Raw genomic sequence first — 19,814 nt, forward strand, 5'->3', positions numbered from 1 at the left:
TCCTTTCCCAACGTATATATAAGTAATAGTTTAAAAGGATGTTATTACAATTGATTAGTGTCCAATTGACAAAAGATAGCAAGAGGTTAGTAGCACAGAAGCAAGTCTGCTGTTTTCTCTTGAGAAAACTATATTTCCATTGTTTACATGTAATTAAAATCAAACATATGAATAGATTTTTCTAAATATTTTAAGATAAATTCTGATTTCTGTCTTATTTTTTCACTCTTCCAGGCAAGGACTTAGTTGTGATGCAAGGAAGCAGTCACATACTCAACAAGTCTGTGATGGACAAGGCACATGGTGTTAATGTGTTAGCTAAGCTGTTTCAGTGAGTGGTTGAAGGAGGCTGGTCATCTCTTAGATTTTTGGTCTAGACTATGGGTGCTGGATTTAATTTCCAGTTCTAGCAATGACTTTTTGTCTTAGCAAAATGACTTAGTCCTTGTTGCTCAGGTCCCCATCTGGAAATACAGCTTTACTCCACACCACTTTGGAGCTGGTGTGGGGGTGAACGTTCTCAGTAATATCCCCTTCCTTATTTTGAAAGGGAGAACAAATAAGTAAAGAGATTATAATAAAGTACAGTAAATAGTCTATAGCTCTAATGTAAAGAATCTACAAACAACAAATAGTTGGATTACCCATGCAAGTCTAAAAGTGTGTGTGTTTTTTCTAAAGCGTGAGGGGAAAATTGCCTGAATCGGGACAGTGTGACTGTGTCCTGCGGTTACTGTGCAGTGTTGAAGTGCATTGCCACGATTGATTGGATCGCAGTCTTGTAACAAGAGTACTCTTCTAGCAAAATACCTACTTAACTGCAATTATTTTTCTTGTTACAGCTTGAAATGTACCACTTTAAAGTAGAACTGCATTAAGTGGATATAGCTGCATTCACCTGTGGATCAGCTACTGAAGTGGGTGGGGTGTGTTAGCCAGAAGCACTGTGAGAAATTGAGATGGTAATATTCTGTTACTGCTGATTGGGGACTCACATGGTCGGTAGAAGCCACTACATAAATGGCATCATCTGATTTACTGTTCTGTAGCTCAGTTCCCTGGACCTTTACTGTTGTCTCTTGATCAGTATTTTAGAGGCCAAAAAAAGGAGCGAGGGAGAGACCAGTACCTTGGTGGTAGTTTCAGGGCACCTCAGTGTTCAGATTGCTGTAGCTGTTAAACTTGTGGTGCCAGAAGTTTCAGTCAACACTTCTAAAATAGAGAAGCCCCCCCTCCCCCTTATACAACAGTTGATGGTGCCAGATTTTTAATAATATGCACATAGGCTAACATCACAGTAGGTTTTAGAACAATAGTTGAGTCACTTCCTCATTGTGTGCCTGCCAAAGCCTCGTACTTGCTGCTGGATTCTCATAGTAACAGGTGACATCATTCCTGCCTCACCCTCTGAAAGGGCAGGAGCTCCCCGGGGTGTAGCTAATGCAGTCACCTGGTGCAGAAGTACAAATAGCTTGCAGTTGTTGTAGTTTCTTTTTTTTCGGCCTTAAAAAAAAAAAAAGCTTTACAATTTTATTACCACTCAGCAATCCATTTTTTTTTATGAGCACCCAAAAAAAATTGATTAAACTTGTCAGCTGATGTGTATAATAATGTATTGTGGCTCTTTGGAATAGACTGGTAGAAGTGCACCTGTGAATGCCTGGTATTCGTGCATTTCTAAGAAATTCAGATTAACTTAAGGCTTTGGAATTCCACCTGTTCCATGACCGTTAATAAGTTAGCTTCATATTTTGTAAAACGGCACTATCTATTTAAAATGGCTCTTCAAACATCTGTGGAGATGCTGTTACACAGTGAGCTGGTCGGATTTGGGTTCCACATACTAGGGGGTTGTTGCATGCTGCTGCAGTTTCTTTCTTTTTTTTTTTCCTTTTTCCCCTCTGTTTCTTTAGCACATTCTATGTGACCGTTCCTCTTGGCTGATTCTTTGTATTACCCCAAGTACTGGCTTTTAATAGAAAGTTATACCATTTAGATTGTGTTTTGCAAACGCACCTCATTTCATTTGAAGATAGTGAAACAAAGCTTGTGTCATTGAGTCCAGTTCCTTACTGCTCAGGGCAAATGTTGAAGTGGCTTGCACTCATTTTTAAATTTAAGTCTCGCAACTGGCTGTTAAATTTTAATGTGCAATACTGAAACTATCTGGTGTGGAATCTAAATGAGACTTCCAGAGAAGTAAGCTTGTTTTGATTTGCTTTAAGTTATAGCTTTAAAATGCTACAGCAACTATTTTTATCAAATTTCTTCTAATAAAGATTTAGTGTTCTTGCTGTGGACAGCTTTCTTATCTCTTGTCAGAGAATTAAGTTACAGATACCAGATAAATTGCATTAAATGTTTAAGTGCAAAAGAGTTATTAAAGTAGTGGATTGGTAGACAAAAGCCTTGAGTGGTTCTTCTACTCCTGTTTATGAGCTAGTTAAAATTTTCAGAAATAAATCCCATCTTGTCTAACCCAATACCTCTGAAAACATGGGGGAGTTTTAATACATCTGAGGATTTTGCTGTGATAGGAAAACTACCTCACAGCACTCATCTCAAATGTTTTGTTAATATTGTGCTAATCATTGCAGTCACTGTGGTGGTCCCTTTCCCACCTTTTTCCACTCAAAGTTAACATGGATTATGGTATGCTTATCCCTTCTTGGGTTGTAGTGAGATCTTGGCTAAACAAGTCAAAGAATCAAGTGATTGAGTGAATGAAGTTTTGGGGGGTGTGGGGACTTAGCCATCTTGAGGGTTCTTGACAGCATCGTGTTGAGGTGCTGAAGCTCCCCATGGCTGTTAGTCTGTAGAGATGCAGCGGTGGAATTAAACCAGAATGCCTGTGAGGCCCAAGGGGCAAGGGCTGCTCTAGCCGTGCCGAAATCTGGCTTGTGACATTCACACTTCTTGATGCTCCTTCCTGGTGGTAAACGCACTGTAGTCAGTATTGGCAAAAAGGAGTTATTTTTAACACGAGAAAGACTTGGTGTGTAAAAGTTGCTGACACAGCACCAAATGTTGCAGAACTTCATGGTTCTGGCAGCTAGTGTATTGTCCGTGGAAAGAGAGCTCACCTGTTTTGTGTGCTGTGTTAGCACACTTCAGAGATGAAGTGTGTTGCTCTGAAAACTCGAGCTGCATTACTAATTTTGATGGACTTTTGTGGTTTTCTTGGGTAACTTTTACAGAGAAGCCTCATTTTTAAATGAAATCATGTCATAGCTAAAACAAGTTTAAAGTAACACAATAGCGACTGTCATACCTGACGTATTTTGCAAGCGTGTGTGTTTGATTCAGTATGTAATATGGTCAGTACATCTTGAACAAGCGATACTGCCTGGAGAGTTAGCCACTCCACTGAAAACCAGTTTCTGTTATTTCTTGCACTATTTCAAATTTATTTTTTTAATTAGGCTTATATGAGAACAGGTTTCTTGATTACCTGTTCTCTGTTGTCCAAGTGTCATAAAGTCGTGCTTCTGATATCTTAGGCAGGGGAACATTGATTTGGTGGATAGAGAACTGCAGAAATAGGTGGGGAAAGTCCTATACAATAAAGATCCTGTTTTCAGGTAGATTCCTGGAGTAAAAAGATGTTTGATATTCCTGGGATTGTTTAAATGGAATCTTGCGTGTTGTGTAAGACTGTATGGAAGAATGTAATCTGCAGAAAAGCAATCTCCTTTTGTTAACTTTTTTCCTACTTTTTTCGAGTTTAAATAATCCTGTAAAACAGGAGCTAATGAAGCAAGTATTGATTATATAACTGGTATGTGTTTCAGCTCTTACCAGCATTTTTCTTTCCTTTTGAGTTTTTCTAAATTACACACAAACTTGCTTTGAGGAGTAGGGATTACTATCCTTGGCTTTATGGTTTGGAGTCTATTTTGATTGTATAACTTAAGCACTGAGCTTGTATTTCAGGTTAATGGACCTGATGGCATTCTGCAGAATGGAGCTGTGGATGATAACGTGGCTAAAACCAGCCAGCTTCTGGCAGAATTGAATTTTGAAGAAGATGAAGAAGATACCTATTACACAAAGGATCTTCCTGTGCATGCTTGCAGGTAAGACCTAATCTTTGCCACAGGCTGCTTATTTCCAGAGGGCAGGAGCACTTTGTGTGAGTGGAAGGTGTATGCTTAGAGGATTTTTGGAATTTGAGAGCAAATTCCTTGGAGACAGCCACGTACTGGTAGGAAAATGGTGCCCTCTGGTGAGCTCGTGTGCACCTACAGCTGCCTGGTCCAGTCTTTGGCCTTCCTTGAGGAATAGAAGGCTAAGCCAGCTGAGGGATGGTAATGGTGGGAAGTGTTAAAATGCCTGTGACTCGGAACAGAAGTTTAGCTCGTGTTTGATACTTTTACTAACACTTGTGTTCCCTAATTTTCACTTCCCCTTATTTTTGTACACTACTAGGTAGTTTAAATCTTGTATTTGAATTTTCTTATACGCAAGTTCCCAATTGCTTCCTGTTTTTTCACTTTTAATTCCAGTTACTGTGGTATCCATGACCCTGCTTGTGTGGTTTACTGTAACACCAGCAAAAAGTGGTTCTGTAATGGGCGTGGAAATACATCTGGCAGGTAAATGGTCAAATGATGGAAATAACAACGGCAGTCTTTTTTAGAGTGTGTTTGTTTCGAAGTGGTGTGATGGCTGTGACTTACATTTTGGTGATAATTGAAGTCTAGTGACTTAAATGTGAGCCTCCAACCTCCTCTTTAGCTTTTCTGCTCTTACCAACTTAGACCTCGATCTCGGCAAAACTTGAATTGCTTCTGTGAAGTGAGCTTGCTGCTTCTTCCCCCATCCTGTGTTCCTGCGAAGCACAATAGAACTGATGCTTTTGATCTATGGAGCTTCGGGAGGCTTCTTTCAATTACCAGTAACATAAAAAACTTTTTACATGTTTCCTGTTCTTTCACGCTTATCTATCTTAAAGCATTCATGCACTGAGAAACCATTGAAACTGTTAGCAGTATCTTTGCTTGGATGAAAAGAGCAAGATCGTACCAATATCTGCCACAGTGTAAATAGATTTTGTTTGTGTCTTTTAATAACTGAGCTGATATATTAAGTTAGGACTAAATCTGATTTTCCTATTAACTTCATATAAATGTATGTCCTCTCTGGTTTCAGCCACATTGTTAATCATCTTGTGAGAGCGAAGTGCAAAGAGGTGACTCTCCATAAAGATGGACCTCTAGGAGAGACTGTCTTGGAATGTTATAACTGTGGATGTCGTAATGTGTTTCTCCTTGGCTTTATTCCAGCTAAGGCAGACTCTGTGGTTGTTTTGCTGTGCAGGTGAGAGAATGCCTTTGTTGGCATGTTTGTGTCAAGTCTATTGCATAACCTTATTTCTAAAGGGCAATGCTTGCTTTAATTTTGTACCAAAATATATTTTATACTCTGATTTGCCACCATTTTTCCTTTAAATGATCATATAGACTTCATGAATTGTATACAAGTAGATAATGCAATAAGGAAACATTCTGTTATGCTGGGCAAATGTCTTAGGTCTATAGAAAAGTCTCTCCCAAATGAAGCAGTACTTAATGGAAGAAAGGTGTTTTTCCCCTTTGTTAAACTGTGATTTTCAGATTTTGAAGAGTAACAGATCAGTTTGGGAAGTTACTCTGGAGCCTGCTGGAGCAGTGACTATTACACAGTATGTTTTTCTGTGAGCTCGTAGAATCATTTGAAGATGACAGTAAATCGGAAGTTGTTCTCTGATAGGTTCTATCAGAAATCGTGATTTTATAATTGTATGTATTTTTATTAAATGCTGTCACTTACCACGTGTTTGACAGTAGAAGGTGTGTTTCTATGGAATGAGTTCTCCTATTTGTTTAAACAACAGATGGGAAGCAGTCCCGAGTGTTTTCTGGTATATATGTGTGCATAATCTTAATGGACTGTAACCACTTTCAAAGGTGAGTGTCATATTTAATATTTTAGATGCTGAAATGTTCAGTTCTAGAAACACACGAGAAATACTACTTATGATACCGAGCCTTCCCAGTGTTGAAATAGCAAATACACGAACTAAGGAATGAATTGGCCCAGCAGGCTAGGGTTGTTCTGTTTTTTCCTTTTAAGTGGGATACTTGATTTGTTTTAAGAGCATGATAAACCTATTTTTACACTTCATGCAGTAAACTTTTTCTTACACTTGTCTAATTTAATAATTTTTTTCAATATTTTGGTTGTGCAGGCAGCCATGTGCCAGTCAGAGCAGTTTAAAGGATATTAATTGGGACAGTTCACAGTGGCAGCCTCTTATCCAAGATCGCTGTTTCCTTTCATGGCTGGTAAAGATTCCATCTGAACAGGAACAGTTGAGAGCACGTCAGATTACGGCTCAACAGATTAACAAACTGGAAGAACTTTGGAAGGTATGTGCTGCTTTTCAAATGCTGGTTATATTTTACTAAGTGCTAATTTTGTGTTTTTATGAAGGAGGGACAAGACTGTTTTAGCAACTGTATGAGGCAGGGAACATATTTAAATCACATGAGGTTTAAATCTTGCAGATTTGACAAGCAATGCAACTGCAAATTGATCAAAGGATTCAGGAGATAATTTATCAAAGTAGGAAGGCTTCACCCTTATGTTCTTCAGCTCTGTTCAAGTTGCACTGTCAGGCAGTCTGAAAAAACAATTTTCCTTCCCCATATCAAGTCCTTCACTTGTTTCTGCTTTACATGATGACTAACTGAGTAGGGAGCTGTTAGTCCATGCTTGGTATTCAGTTACTGCTTTTAGAGAGGTTTTTCTGTACTTAACGCATAACAAACCTGACTGGCTGTGAGTGAGCATGACATATAACGTCAAAGTTTTAACACGTTGTTATACCTTGATATAATTTTCTGTAGTAGTAAAACATGGTATTAACATGTGTTGCACAGTGAGAGCTTGTCACTTGTTTGTACTCAAAACTTCGAAACAAAACATTTGTGCCTTAAATTCTAGGAAAATCCATCTGCAACCCTTGAGGACTTAGAAAAGCCTGGTGTTGATGAAGAACCACAGCATGTCCTGCTTAGATATGAAGATGCTTATCAATACCAAAATATATTTGGTCCTCTAGTCAAGCTTGAGGCAGACTATGACAAGAAACTCAAGGAGTCTCAGGTAATATGCTTGAAATATGTCTGTTCGAGGGGCTTCTGACAAGTTCTCTGGTATCAAACATGTGGTCACTGTTAAACAGCATAGAAGGAAGGCTCAAGTGAAATAAATGTCTTTATTACAGTACTATTAGATTGCAGTAATTACAGTAGTAATGGTGATGTATGATAACAGGAAGAGGAAAGAAAAATCCTCAAATTGTGGTTTTAAAAAAGAGCTTGAAATGCTGGGGAACTTCCCTCTTTTCTGTGTTCAAAGTTTATCTTTCCAAGAACCATATTCTATCGTAGAACTGTGCAACTTGGCCACTTTCTTCTATGTTATCCTCATAACCTGCAGTTACCTTTGTCAGTCAGTTTCCAGTCAAACTTGAATTATATGAGGTCGTGCAAGCACTTAGTGAATTTTAAAGGTGGGGGAGAGAAGAATGCAGATGGTGATTAGGACTTTGTTTCTCATTAACAAAGTAACTCTTCTGTAGAACAGAATTACCTTCTGCAGATGGTGTGAACTCAATCCATAAGAATAAACAGATATTTGTCTATACTGTGACACTGGAACAGCAAGTTTTGTATTTCTTCACTATTTTGAAGTATAGGACAGTGAGGACTGTGGTAGTTGGCAAACAGCCCTTTAAGAACATAATAGATGCCTTTTCTTTACCATTAGACCCAAGATAACATCACGGTCAGATGGGACCTGGGCTTGAACAAGAAGAGAATTGCTTATTTCACTTTGCCAAAGACTGATTCAGGTAATGACTTGAATTGTATGAGCTTGATTGTATGTTTTTTTCTTTTTTGGTTGTTTTTGTGTTTGGGGTTTTTTTACGCCTGGTGAGTAACATCAGTGTTTAAAGGACTGTGGTGATCTGGCCTGGGATATAAGATAGTACTGTAAGTTTTTTGTGTAGGGGGATGGTTGTTCATTGATGAATATTCTGAGAGCGTGTTTTCCTTCCTTTGTAGATATGCGTCTTATGCAAGGAGATGAGATCTGCTTGAGGTATAAAGGAGACCTGGCCCCTTTATGGAAAGGAATTGGTCATGTTATCAAAGTTCCTGATAGTATCCTTTACTTAGTGAGCCTTCAGGAAGGCTTAATTGAAGGTTGAAATCTCTCTGAGAAATCAGTAAATGTGTATAAAAGTAATTTTGAGATAATTTTAATTTGTCACGGGGAATTACTAAAAAAAATCAAAATTGGGAAAAATAAAATTCAAATTTTTGCTATAGATTACTACTTAACGAGGTTCTACAGATTATGGTGATGAGATAGCCATTGAGCTGAGGAGCAGCGTTGGAGCGCCTGTGGAAGTTACTCATAACTTCCAAGTGGATTTTGTGTGGAAGTCTACTTCATTTGACAGGTATTGAGAAAGCGCTTTAAAACTTGGCAGATAGTGGGTGCAGTTGGTGTATATATTTTCCTTTACCTTCAGTGGGAATTTTTGAACAAGGAAAGTTGTATTGTTTTGTGACACTAGCAGTCAGAAATCTGAGTATGCCCAATGTATCAAGTCTATGAACATGTGATATCTGGTTCATAGGGCAACAGGCCTAACTTTTGCTAGAAATGGAATTAATCTGAATGCCATCAAATGGGCAATTTTTCTCATTTTGAAAGCACACTTAAGGTCTGTTGCAAATACTTGGAATGTAAGAAGAAAACCTGTTTTGTAGTTCAGCTTCCTGAACACTGCTCCATCATAAAGTGCTCTCTGATTTTTAGTTGGCCTTCCTAAGCTTTGAATCGCTTTAACTAGCTGAAATTTCAAGGCATTTGAATTGGCTATGGGGTCAACAGGCTTCAGACATGTCTGTACTGCATTTTGTAAGATAGGAGTTTGTGTATTATCCTGAAAGAGATACACTGAGTATGAATTTTCCTCAAATCTTGCACGTAAAATTACTATTGCAGATTCTGTCAAAGGCTGATGTTTCTCTACAGATTTTTCTGGTTATAATACTTTGTAGTATTCACATGGGGAAAAACAAGATCTGTGTTCTCAGAGTCTAATTTTTGTCTCTTAATTCTGTTAGTAAGTGTTCTACATTGTTCTCTTTTCCCAAGGTATATTTTAATTTGTGCCTGATGTCTGATTAACCTTTGTGTAGGATACTTGTGGATAGTTGTATTTGAGGTCATACTGATTTTTTTTTTTTCCCGTCCTTCCCTCATTTCAGAATGCAGAGTGCTTTAAAAACATTTGCTGTGGATGAGACTTCAGTGTCTGGGTACATCTATCACAAACTGTTAGGTCATGAGGTGGAAGATGTAATCATTAAATGCCAGTTGCCAAAGCGCTTTACAGCACAAGGACTTCCTGATCTCAACCATTCTCAGGTAACCTCATCTCCTTTTTACTACACGCAAAGAATATGATAAAGGATTTATGAATAGAGGTTGAACAACTTTGGAACTTCCTATGCATTGAATGCTAAATAGCAATAAAAAAATTCTTACAGGTTTATGCTGTGAAGACTGTCCTGCAGCGTCCTCTGAGCCTTATTCAGGGTCCCCCTGGTACTGGAAAAACAGTGACATCAGCCACAATCGTCTATCATCTGGCTAGACAGGGCAATGGGTAAGCACTATTCTCTCTGAATCTTTATGTATGAGATTACTTTATTGATGGTCAAAGAATCAACTTGATTTTAAAAACTAAAGTAATTTGTGTCATTGAACTAAAAAGGTTTTCTAGAAGTGTATTTTTCTGGGAAGACCTGTGCTTATTTCAGAAAATATTCTTCCCCAGCATATTCTTAGGGGATATGTGTCATAACACATGATTTTATTACAAGTCGAGTGGAAAAAAGTTTACAGCTCATTGAGACTTACTTTTTGCTTAATTTTTTTCAAGGCCTGTGTTAGTCTGTGCTCCGAGTAATATAGCTGTAGATCAGTTGACTGAGAAGATCCACCAAACTGGACTGAAAGTGGTTCGCCTGTGTGCTAAAAGTCGTGAGGCAATTGACTCTCCTGTATCCTTCTTGGCATTGCATAACCAGATCAGAAACATGGATAGGTAAGCAATGGTTGAGGAGGGCAGGGGAATGAAAAAAACCAACTTAAGTGTTGTGATGGACACAACTGATTAACTCTGTAATGATGACAACATGTATTTGCTTGATGTGATAACTTTTTTGGTTCTATACATGTCATATTTACTTTTACAAATGAGTTCCACTGTAATCCTACAAAGTTGTTAATTAGGCCCTAAAGCAAAATGCCTTTTTTTTGCAGCATGCCAGAGCTTCAGAAACTGCAGCAGCTTAAAGATGAAACTGGAGAACTGTCATCTGCTGATGAGAAACGTTATCGTGCACTGAAACGAACAGCAGAGCGTGAATTACTTATGGTAAGGTTCCATCGGTGCTAGCAGCTTAAATAAGTGCTTTCTGCCACTTGAGGCTTAGTTGCAATTTGCTGGTGGAGATCAGAGTAACTTCTGGGGGGATTCCTGGAATGGTATTGAATACTTTCCATGTAGAAATACTGTCCATTGATATCCTACTTGATTAATTTCGGTTGCATTTCTGTCTCAGAATGCAGATGTGATCTGTTGCACGTGTGTGGGAGCTGGTGATCCAAGACTTGCAAAAATGCAGTTCCGCTCCATTCTGATTGATGAAAGCACACAAGCTACTGAGCCAGAGTGCATGGTGCCCGTTGTCCTGGGAGCAAAACAGGTAGGAGCTGTTGGATTTCATTAAAGAACACAGAGTTTATAAATAGAGTAAGTAGCATCCAGCAGTAACATTCACAGTGTAGGCACGTAGGGATACAAAATCCTTTCCTTTCATGGAAGACACTTGCATAATATAGATCTAAATTACTTTATTTTGTGTTTAGTCCTGTTAGTTTTCTGTTTCCATGGCATAATCTTTGCCTAGAACATGTTGGTCCTATTGGAACAATCTGGAGACTGAATAAGATTTTATTTGAAAATGATCAGCTGAATAGCTAGTTGACACTAAAGATTTATAAGCCTTAGATTGGATCTGAAGCTTATTACAAATCAGACTGATTAGTTCCAAATATATTTTACAGTAGGATATTTTATTGTTTCTAGCTATTGGGCAAGTTTCAGAAAATACCAACTGAGATCAAACTTTTTGTTCCACAGCTTATCCTTGTAGGTGACCACTGCCAGCTGGGTCCTGTTGTGATGTGTAAAAAAGCTGCAAAGGCTGGCCTGTCTCAGTCTCTCTTTGAGAGGCTTGTGGTGCTGGGGATTCGCCCCATTCGCCTGCAAGTGCAGTATCGCATGCATCCTGCGCTCAGTGCTTTTCCATCCAATATCTTCTATGAGGGTTCACTCCAGAATGGTGTTACTGCAGGTAAGCAAGAATAGTACTTCTGCAAATTACTTTCTTTTCCATTCATTAAGGATCAAAGGAAGGATTCTTCAGTCTAGATAAATTTTTTTAATATGTTCACTTAAAAAGAGAATTGCCACTGCACTTACAGGTTTGAGTCTTTAAGGTGCTTTGATATGAAAATGAGTGTTCTTGCTAGTAAAGCAGTGCTAACTTTTTTACTTACTGTTTTTGTGCTCTTCAGCGGACCGTGTGAAAAAAGGTTTTGATTTCCAGTGGCCACAGCCAGATAAGCCAATGTTTTTCTATGTTACACAAGGACAGGAAGAAATTGCCAGCTCAGGCACCTCTTACTTGAACAGGTAAACAAAATTCAACACTGAGCTATTAACTTACACTGGGACAAAGTATTTTTAAGTATCTCAAATGTAAGAGAGATTGTTAAATGAATCTGTTAATCATCCTGTGACATCCCTTGGAGAGAGTCACTATTAATGAAGTCAAGGGAAAGTGCAATATACAGTTTCCACTGCAAACCAAATATCTAAGCATTTCTCTGTCCTTCAGAATTTCTGCAACAAAATTCATAATATTCTGTATTCACCATAAATTGTGGTGCCTTGCTATGTGAATAAAGGCATAATAGCTAAATAAAGGCTTGTGTTTTTGAGGCAGAGTTACTTTCTGTTTCTGTGAAGGTGGTATCTGTACTTCAAATGAGCCAACCCGCAGACCTCAAATGTATTGTGTGCGGGATACAGTACTTCATTGCTATTGATTCTTATGTTCTGCAGTACTCCTTCTAAGTTAATAAAATGCTGTTTCCTATTAACAGCTATGATTGAAATTGCTTGTGTGCTTTTTTAGTAAAAGCTGCCCTCAAGGATAGTGCAGGCTGAGCTGCATTTCAGAGTTGATTTGCCCCAGGCTCCCTTTACAGTAAATGAAGAGAAAAAGGTATCTCCAGTGGGAGCAGTTCAGATCTTAAGTGGGTTTGAACTGTTCTGTGGAGGTGCGTGTTTTCCTTCACTGGTAGCATAAGGAGCATGGGACAATTAAGTGCCTAATACATGGGATGAATTTGGGCTGGCAAGTAAACTGACTGCAGCTGCAGCAGGAAGTGCTGATCAAGTCCCATTCTGAAGCCAAAATTCCAATAGCTCCTGAAGCAGAGTCCTAAGTCTTAGATTTTTAGCAGGGGTGCGAAAGGGATGGAAATCTAATTTTCTTTTTCTATCCCTTTTTTTCTGCACATTCCACCTTCTTTTTCAAAGGGTGAGCTTGAAATGTTTTGCTCCTCTTGGTCACATGCATTTGTTCAAGTGCCTGGAAGGGAAACCAGACCAACTTATGAAAAATATCTGCTGATATCTTTAATCTGTCTGTTTCATGAACAGCACATGCAAGACTGCTGAATGTGGCAAGCCAGATTGTGCACAAACAAATGGCACAATAGTTGGCTGACAGGGAGACTGGCATTAAAAACATTCTATATTTAAAACTTTAAGATAAAGCAACTGAAGGATCTGTTTGCACAGCAGGCTGGAACATTTTTGATGATCTCGTGTACGTTTAACTCTACTCTACTAAGAAGTTCCATTTCACAATAATGGCCACCATTAATTTTTCTATTCCAGGAAGTGTGGTTGTGTAGTTCTGAGAAGGTGGAGGTGTATATTAAGGAAAAGTTTCTGTATCATTCTGAGACGTTTTTTTGAGGTGTTGGCTTTTGCCCATATTCCTCTGGCTAAGAATATCTAAGCATGGCCTAAGTCAAGAGGTGATAGTGGTAAATGTTCCTGCAAAGCTTAAGCCGAATTAATAGGAATGCTCGAGCAATGCAGTGTAAAACTGATCTTTTTCTTGAAGTAACCTTTCTGACAAAAGACTAGTACAGCGTATATGTTCAAGTTTTTTAGACCCGTCAACTTGTAAAAAGTTAGACCTAATGCCTTGATTCTCCTTAGATAAACAAATCTCTCTTTCTAGGACGGAAGCTGCCAATGTGGAGAAGATAACTACAAAGCTATTGAAAGCTGGTGCCAAACCAGATCAGATTGGCATTATTACTCCTTATGAAGGTCAACGATCCTATCTGGTGCAGTACATGCAATTTAGTGGTTCCTTGCATACAAAGCTCTACCAGGTACGGAGTCATTGCACAAATGAGAACACTTGGATGCAGAGAAGCTAGAAAAGTCAGATATTGTGAAACTTCACAATATTTTCATTTTTAGTCTGGCTTCTTAGGCGTCAGTCTGTGTTTATTCTTCAGCAATTTTAGAGTACTTTAGTTGATTGTATTAAATTAGACCAGGGAGAAGAGTTTAGGAGGTATCAAATGCCAGTAAGTGTCAGGGGAACAGCTGGCCAGATGAAGGAGAAAGCCCTGTTAAGGTCTCTGAAAGGAAGGCTTGAGTGAGTCTGTCCTCTGAGGACTCCTTGAGGCAGAGAAGGGAGAGGTTATTAGTGCTTCAGCTGTGGAAAAGCTTCAGTCAGCTTGTGTCTTTGATAAAAGCATCAAGCCAAGAGACATGCAGGAAACCAAGCTCCATAAATTCTGATGGTCATACTATTTATTTGCTTGGGAATATGTCCTCCCATCAGTGGAACTCCTCTACCAAACATTAAAATCTGTTGCTACAAACAAGGCGGTTGTATGTTTAATATAGTCTGTTTTGCAACATTGAGAAGTTGGTCAGTGTTTTCACTGAAGGAAAACTTGGTGGAAATACTTCTACTTCTGCCAGGAATGATCTGTCCCTCTGATTCAGGTTTCTTGGTAGCTGGGAGAGCGGTGCTAATTTGGAGCTGTCTTACTACGAGGTTTTGGAATAGTAAGAAGTATTTTTGGCAACATACCTAGAAAAGGGATGCTTTCCATAGTGCAAATGCCAGTTTTGGGGGAATATGAGAACCATAAAGCAGTGAACATAAAAGTAATTTGTCCTAAACTGAGACTGTCTGTTCTCCTTTAGGGAAACTATTCAGTGACCAGTGGAATTATCAAATCATTTGTTATTACAAAAATAACATTTTTGTCAAATGATGGGAACTGCTAGTGCACGGCCAACGCATTTTGTAATGCCTGTTGGTAGCATAACTGTTTTGCACTGTGCTTCCGTGATTTACGTGTTTTCCTCTGTTTCAGGAAGTGGAAATTGCAAGTGTGGATGCCTTCCAGGGACGAGAGAAGGACTTTATTATCCTTTCTTGTGTGAGGGCCAATGAACACCAAGGAATAGGGTTTCTGAATGACCCCAGGCGTCTTAACGTAGCTCTTACAAGAGCAAGGTGAAGTAAAATTGGGCAAATTTTTATCTATTCTAGAGACCTAATTTGGTCTGCTAAAGCATCGATACAGTCTGACTAACAGAAGTCTGTGTTTTGTGGATAGCAGGCCCATTCCCCACGCAGTTTAAGGGAGCCTTCAATGATTTCCACATTCCTTACAATTTACAAGAGCAATCTCAACCTAATCAGTGTTACTGTTTGGCATCAGTAGTTTGTAGAAGCTGCCATGTTGTTCCCCTTTGTTTGCAGGACAGAACTGTTCCCTTCATCCCTTCATCCTTCCAGCAACCTTTTTTTGTTTTTTTGCCACTTTGCTTCTTTTAAAATGGATTTGATTACTGGGAAGGGTAGTGTGGAGTCAATACTATGTTGGTTGGCTTCCTTACTTTCTGCGAGCTTTAAACCAATACAGTGTGGTTGGTTGAGTACGCTGATATGTTTGGCAAGCCTGCAAAAGGAAGCTTGTGATTATTGAGAAACTGGCTGCAGCAATCTCCTTTCAAGTGTTTTGTCATACTACAGAAATCATCTGCTGTAAACAAAACAATTGCGTCAGGGTCTCCTACACCTACTGTCATGGGCTTCTGTTGGGTGCCTGGATTTACTGCAAAAGAGATCGACTTCGAGGCTGTTCTGACATTAGTATGTAACACAGCTTTGTTTTTAGTCAAAGTTAATTTTAGTTTGTCTGCTGTTGTACAGGTACGGAGTAATTATTGTTGGGAACCCAAAAGCGCTGTCTAAACAACCACTTTGGAATCACCTGCTGAATTACTACAAGGAGCAGAAGGTTCTGGTGGAGGGACCACTGAATAACCTCCGGGAAAGCCTTATGCAGTTCAGCAAGCCCCGGAAACTTGTCAATACCATCAACCCAGTAAGTTGACCTCTCCTGTCTCTCAGATCTTTGTGGCATGAAGCAGTTGGGGGTTGATTGATCAATTATAAATGGATGGAATAAACAGTTGCCCACATAGCCTCACACACCCATAACTTTCCATTTTTGTTGCCTAGTTAATGCAGTGTGACCCAAGTAAGTTGCTGCTTCGGCCGTTTCGAAGTTGAGCACTTGTAGAAAACCCTTTTTGGTGCTTTTTTCATTGCTCTTTATTTACCACAGAATTTTATGAGGGAGTAGCTTCTGAGGTGAAACATAAAGTAACTGTTTTGTGTAGAAATGGCAAGCTTATTAGGCATATGTACTTAATAGCATTGTACTTTAATCCTCAACATGGAAGTTTTATACTTAGGCCTTTAACATAAGTAGTCATTTTGGGGAGGAAGCTTGTCAGCCATCACAGAAGGACAGTGGTAGGAATAGACCAAGGGAAGAACTATCATCAGAACCTCAAAATAGACTGAAAATTCAGGTGTTTCACAGTTTGAGACAGGCTGCCTGTAGAATCTTTTTTTTTCTTGTTGTCATGGTGTAGTTGAAATGATAGTTGGATGTTTTCCATGTATTAGAACTAGTTAGTTTCCTCAGCACTTGCAAAGTATGCATTACCTGTGGAGTTTAACTGGGTTTTTACTCAAAATAACGCACACTGAAGTTGCAGTGCAGAGTTTTCTGTGCAAAGGCTTTGTCTAACTCCTCTAATGCTTCCAGGGTGCCCGTTTCATGACTACTGCCATGTATGATGCACGTGAGGCTATTATTCCAGGATCTGTCTATGACCGGAGCAGTCAAGGTAAAGGAAGCTATCAAAATTAACACCTTTATAGATTTATTTTCTTTTCCCCAACTAGTCCTTGGGGTGTGGTATCTTACAGATGTCAAACTTCTAAATGTTTGAAGAGCCACTACAAAAAAATACAGAATTTAAGAACTGAAAATGTTCATGATGTGCCTGGACTTTGCTCTCTGTATATAGAAGCCCCTACAGTCTAATTTGATGTCTGCAGAGCAAGTGAAAAATGAGGGGAAAGGGGGTGTGTGTGTAAGCATTTCAGGAGTCTTAGATGGTGCTGGAGAAGAATAACTGTGTAGGGATGAACATGTGTTAGATGAGTCTCTGAATTTTTTCAAGTGTGGAATAAATAGTCAACTAGAAATATTGGTGGTTCTCGGCAGTGGTAGGCTTGTCCTTTCAATTCCTGGTTCTGATTCACCCTGCTCCCAAGTCCTCCCATTACTGTTAAAAGCAGGAATATGAATTGATTTTTAAATATTTGGGATGCCTGAAATCATTGTAGCTTCTCCCCTCCCCAGGGCGCCCATCCAACATGTACTTCCAAACCCATGACCAGATCGGGATGATTAGTGCTGGCCCCAGTCACGTCACTGCTATGAACATTCCTATCCCTTTCAACCTTGTGATGCCACCGATGCCACCACCGGGATACTTTGGCCAGGCTAACGGACCAGCCGCAGGTACGGGGGAAAGGGTGACATGGTACAAAAGCCACATTTTGGGTCTGAAGTCAGAGAATGGTTTTTGCTACTCTTGCAGCAGCGCTGGTGAGAGCAGATAATGAATCTGAGTAATAATCTGAGTTGTATGGAGTACAAACACAATAGCATTGCAGCCTCCAGTGAGTGTGCCTTTGCCATGTCTATGCTGGTGGTTCTGCCTTTTGAGTACATACAAAACATTGCCTCTTGCGAGTGATCAGGTCTTTACAGAAACAGTAAATTCTCACATGTTTGCATATGTAAGACTTCTCACTGTTGGTTGGAATAAATGCTTTTCCAGGACGTGGGGCGCCAAAAGGAAAGACTGGTCGTGGTGGGCGCCAGAAAAATCGCTTTGGGATTCCTGGAACTAGTCAGTCAAACCTTCCAAATAGTCAAGCGAGCCAAGATGTGGTGTCCCAGCCTTTCTCCCAGGGTCCACTGACTCAGGGGTATATCTCCATGAGTCAGCCATCACAGATGAGTCAGCCTGGGCTCTCCCAACCAGAATTATCACAGGTAAGCAGAATTTGATGTATACAGTCTGCTCTTTTTTCCTGGGTTTTATGTTGGTGATCTGTGTGCATTCACATCCTTGTTTCCTAGTACTGAGGAAAATGGAAACTAAAACCATTTTCAGTGACTTGGCCACAGCACTTCATATTCCTCCACTTGACGGACTCTCTAAGTACACTCAGGCATTTTACTTTTAGTGAAACGCTGCATGTATAGACTTCAACTTGAGCCTTAACTTTGAACTGCTTGCCTGTCCAACAGCCACAATCGCAAAAAATTTTGTGTTCATAGAAATTCTGCAGCAAAAAGAGCAGATTTAAAAAAAAAAAAAACACAAAGCAAAACACACCACACCACAACCAACTGCCAAACAAAAAAAAAACCACCAACAAAACCTCTCAGACTTTATCGTTGACCTTGGCTGCCAGGTATTCTGCTTTGTAAGGGAGCACTTGAGCTTGATAATGAGAGGCTTAACACACACTTTCATTTTCAGGACAGTTACCTTGGTGATGAGTTTAAATCTCAGATTGACGTGGCGCTGTCACAGGACTCTACTTACCAGGGTGAACGTGCATATCAACATGGCGGAGTGACGGGACTGTCACAGTATTAGAGTGTAAGGCACCTGAGGTTCACTCCCCTGCTTCTTACTCCCTGATTTAAGTTCATGAACACAGTGTTTGTCTTAAAGTGACATCCCTAATGCAGCTGTTGTTTTGCTTTCTTGTTTTCAGGTTGAGGAAGAAGAGCTAAGCTTGTGTGGAGCTTAGTTCATCAGCATTTTATTCTGGGTAATAAAAAAAATAAAATAAAATGGATACCTGTTTTCCACTGCTAAAACTGAAGCACCACTGTGTGAGAGCAACAGGAGAAAGAAACCAACCAACGGAGAGGAGAGAGAGAGAAAGGAGCGCGCGCGAGAGAGCCCACTGCTAGCTCACTGAGACAAGGAGACTGACCGGAGAGGAGAGAGAGCACCGAAGGACTGGCTGGCGCCTCACTGGGAAGGCAACTCACCCTGAAATGAGTGGTCAGCTGAGTCCCTGCTCCCCCAGTCAAACAAGCTCGAGAGAAGGGCCTTAAGCAGGTTTCACTTCATTCCATACTTCTCTTCGCGAGCAGGGCATTACTTTTCAGAGCAGATGGGGAGAGGAAAACCCTCATCTCAGAGTTGTTCTCGTTTTAAAGGGGTACTATATTTTAGCAGTAACTGTTTACATTTTAGAAGCAGAGTATCTTGAGAGAGAGAGAGAGTTCCTGACTAAGTGACAGCAAGCCAAGCAGAAATCCAGCGGAACATAGCTGATGCTCAACTCTGAGATGCAGGTTTTGTTGTCCAACACTGGCTCTGAAATCCTAGTGTCATCGTGTCGCCCACATTCTGAACGGGTCTTTTGTGACAAGGTGGTTTTAAAGAGATTCTTTCAAAGGAGCACTGAATTTTTAGAAGTTTGTCTCTGAATTCTTAGTGGTGGACCTGGGAGATCCTTGTTCTGAGAAGCTTACAAAAAGTTTAAAACAAAACTAAATTAGAGCACCAACCTTGAGAACTTTCGGTGTGATTAAAAGTTGCAGCAATCAGCCTCTTCTTCCTACATTGGATAGCAGTTAGAGTGAAAGGCGCCTGCGTGCTCGAGCAGGAGGAGGGTTTCAAAGTGTTTTCTGTATGCTTTAATTGGCTACTGTCTGGACTCTACTCTGTGAAAAACAAGCCTTTCTGTAAGATGAACTTTGCGCTTGAAAGGGGATGGGTTCCTGTGCCCTTCGGCCCTGGAGGAAAAGATGCTAACAGGCCTGCTTTACTTGCTCCCTCTGGGGAAGAAGTAGTGGAAACTGGGGATTATATTGGTTTTGAAGTAAAGACTATAATGTTACCGAAGCAGGTTGGAAAAATGGACAAAGCAGGCAGTTGTTGGAAGGTGGCCTCTGATAGCTGGGTATAATTAGAGATAATGGGTTAGGCTTTTGTGTGGCTTCTTCAGTGATTAATGCAGATAGCTGAAAGATTCAGGTGTTGAAAACCAAACCCGGAGCCTATTTTTCAGGTAGTGGACACGGCTGTGCCATCAATGCTGGCTTGAGAAATAGCTGGAAGTCAAAACTGAAAACAGCACATAAGAGAAGCCATCCAATTTCTA

General features: G+C 39.9%; 1 protein-coding gene across 1 annotated transcript; it reads left to right on the top strand.

The window, feature by feature from the left end:
• Positions 1-234: 234 nt before the first annotated feature.
• On the top strand, positions 235-19,137 carry UPF1 (UPF1 regulator of nonsense transcripts homolog (yeast); the record flags this gene model as incomplete). Its single annotated transcript, XM_009586428.1, has 24 exons — positions 235-331; positions 3,915-4,076; positions 4,506-4,595; positions 5,152-5,319; positions 6,230-6,410; positions 6,988-7,149; positions 7,816-7,900; positions 8,115-8,213; positions 8,407-8,515; positions 9,333-9,492; positions 9,615-9,733; positions 10,010-10,174; positions 10,393-10,507; positions 10,695-10,838; positions 11,276-11,489; positions 11,713-11,830; positions 13,458-13,614; positions 14,620-14,762; positions 15,465-15,639; positions 16,372-16,453; positions 16,975-17,136; positions 17,459-17,676; positions 18,170-18,292; positions 18,411-19,137. Coding segments are annotated over 23 exons (3,245 nt in total), but the record flags the coding sequence as incomplete, so codon positions are not given.
• Positions 19,138-19,814: the final 677 nt, after the last annotated feature.

This window comes from Fulmarus glacialis, unplaced genomic scaffold (genome assembly GCF_000690835.1).
Source record: "Fulmarus glacialis isolate BGI_N327 unplaced genomic scaffold, ASM69083v1 scaffold7961, whole genome shotgun sequence".
Classification (NCBI taxonomy): domain Eukaryota; kingdom Metazoa; phylum Chordata; class Aves; order Procellariiformes; family Procellariidae; genus Fulmarus; species Fulmarus glacialis.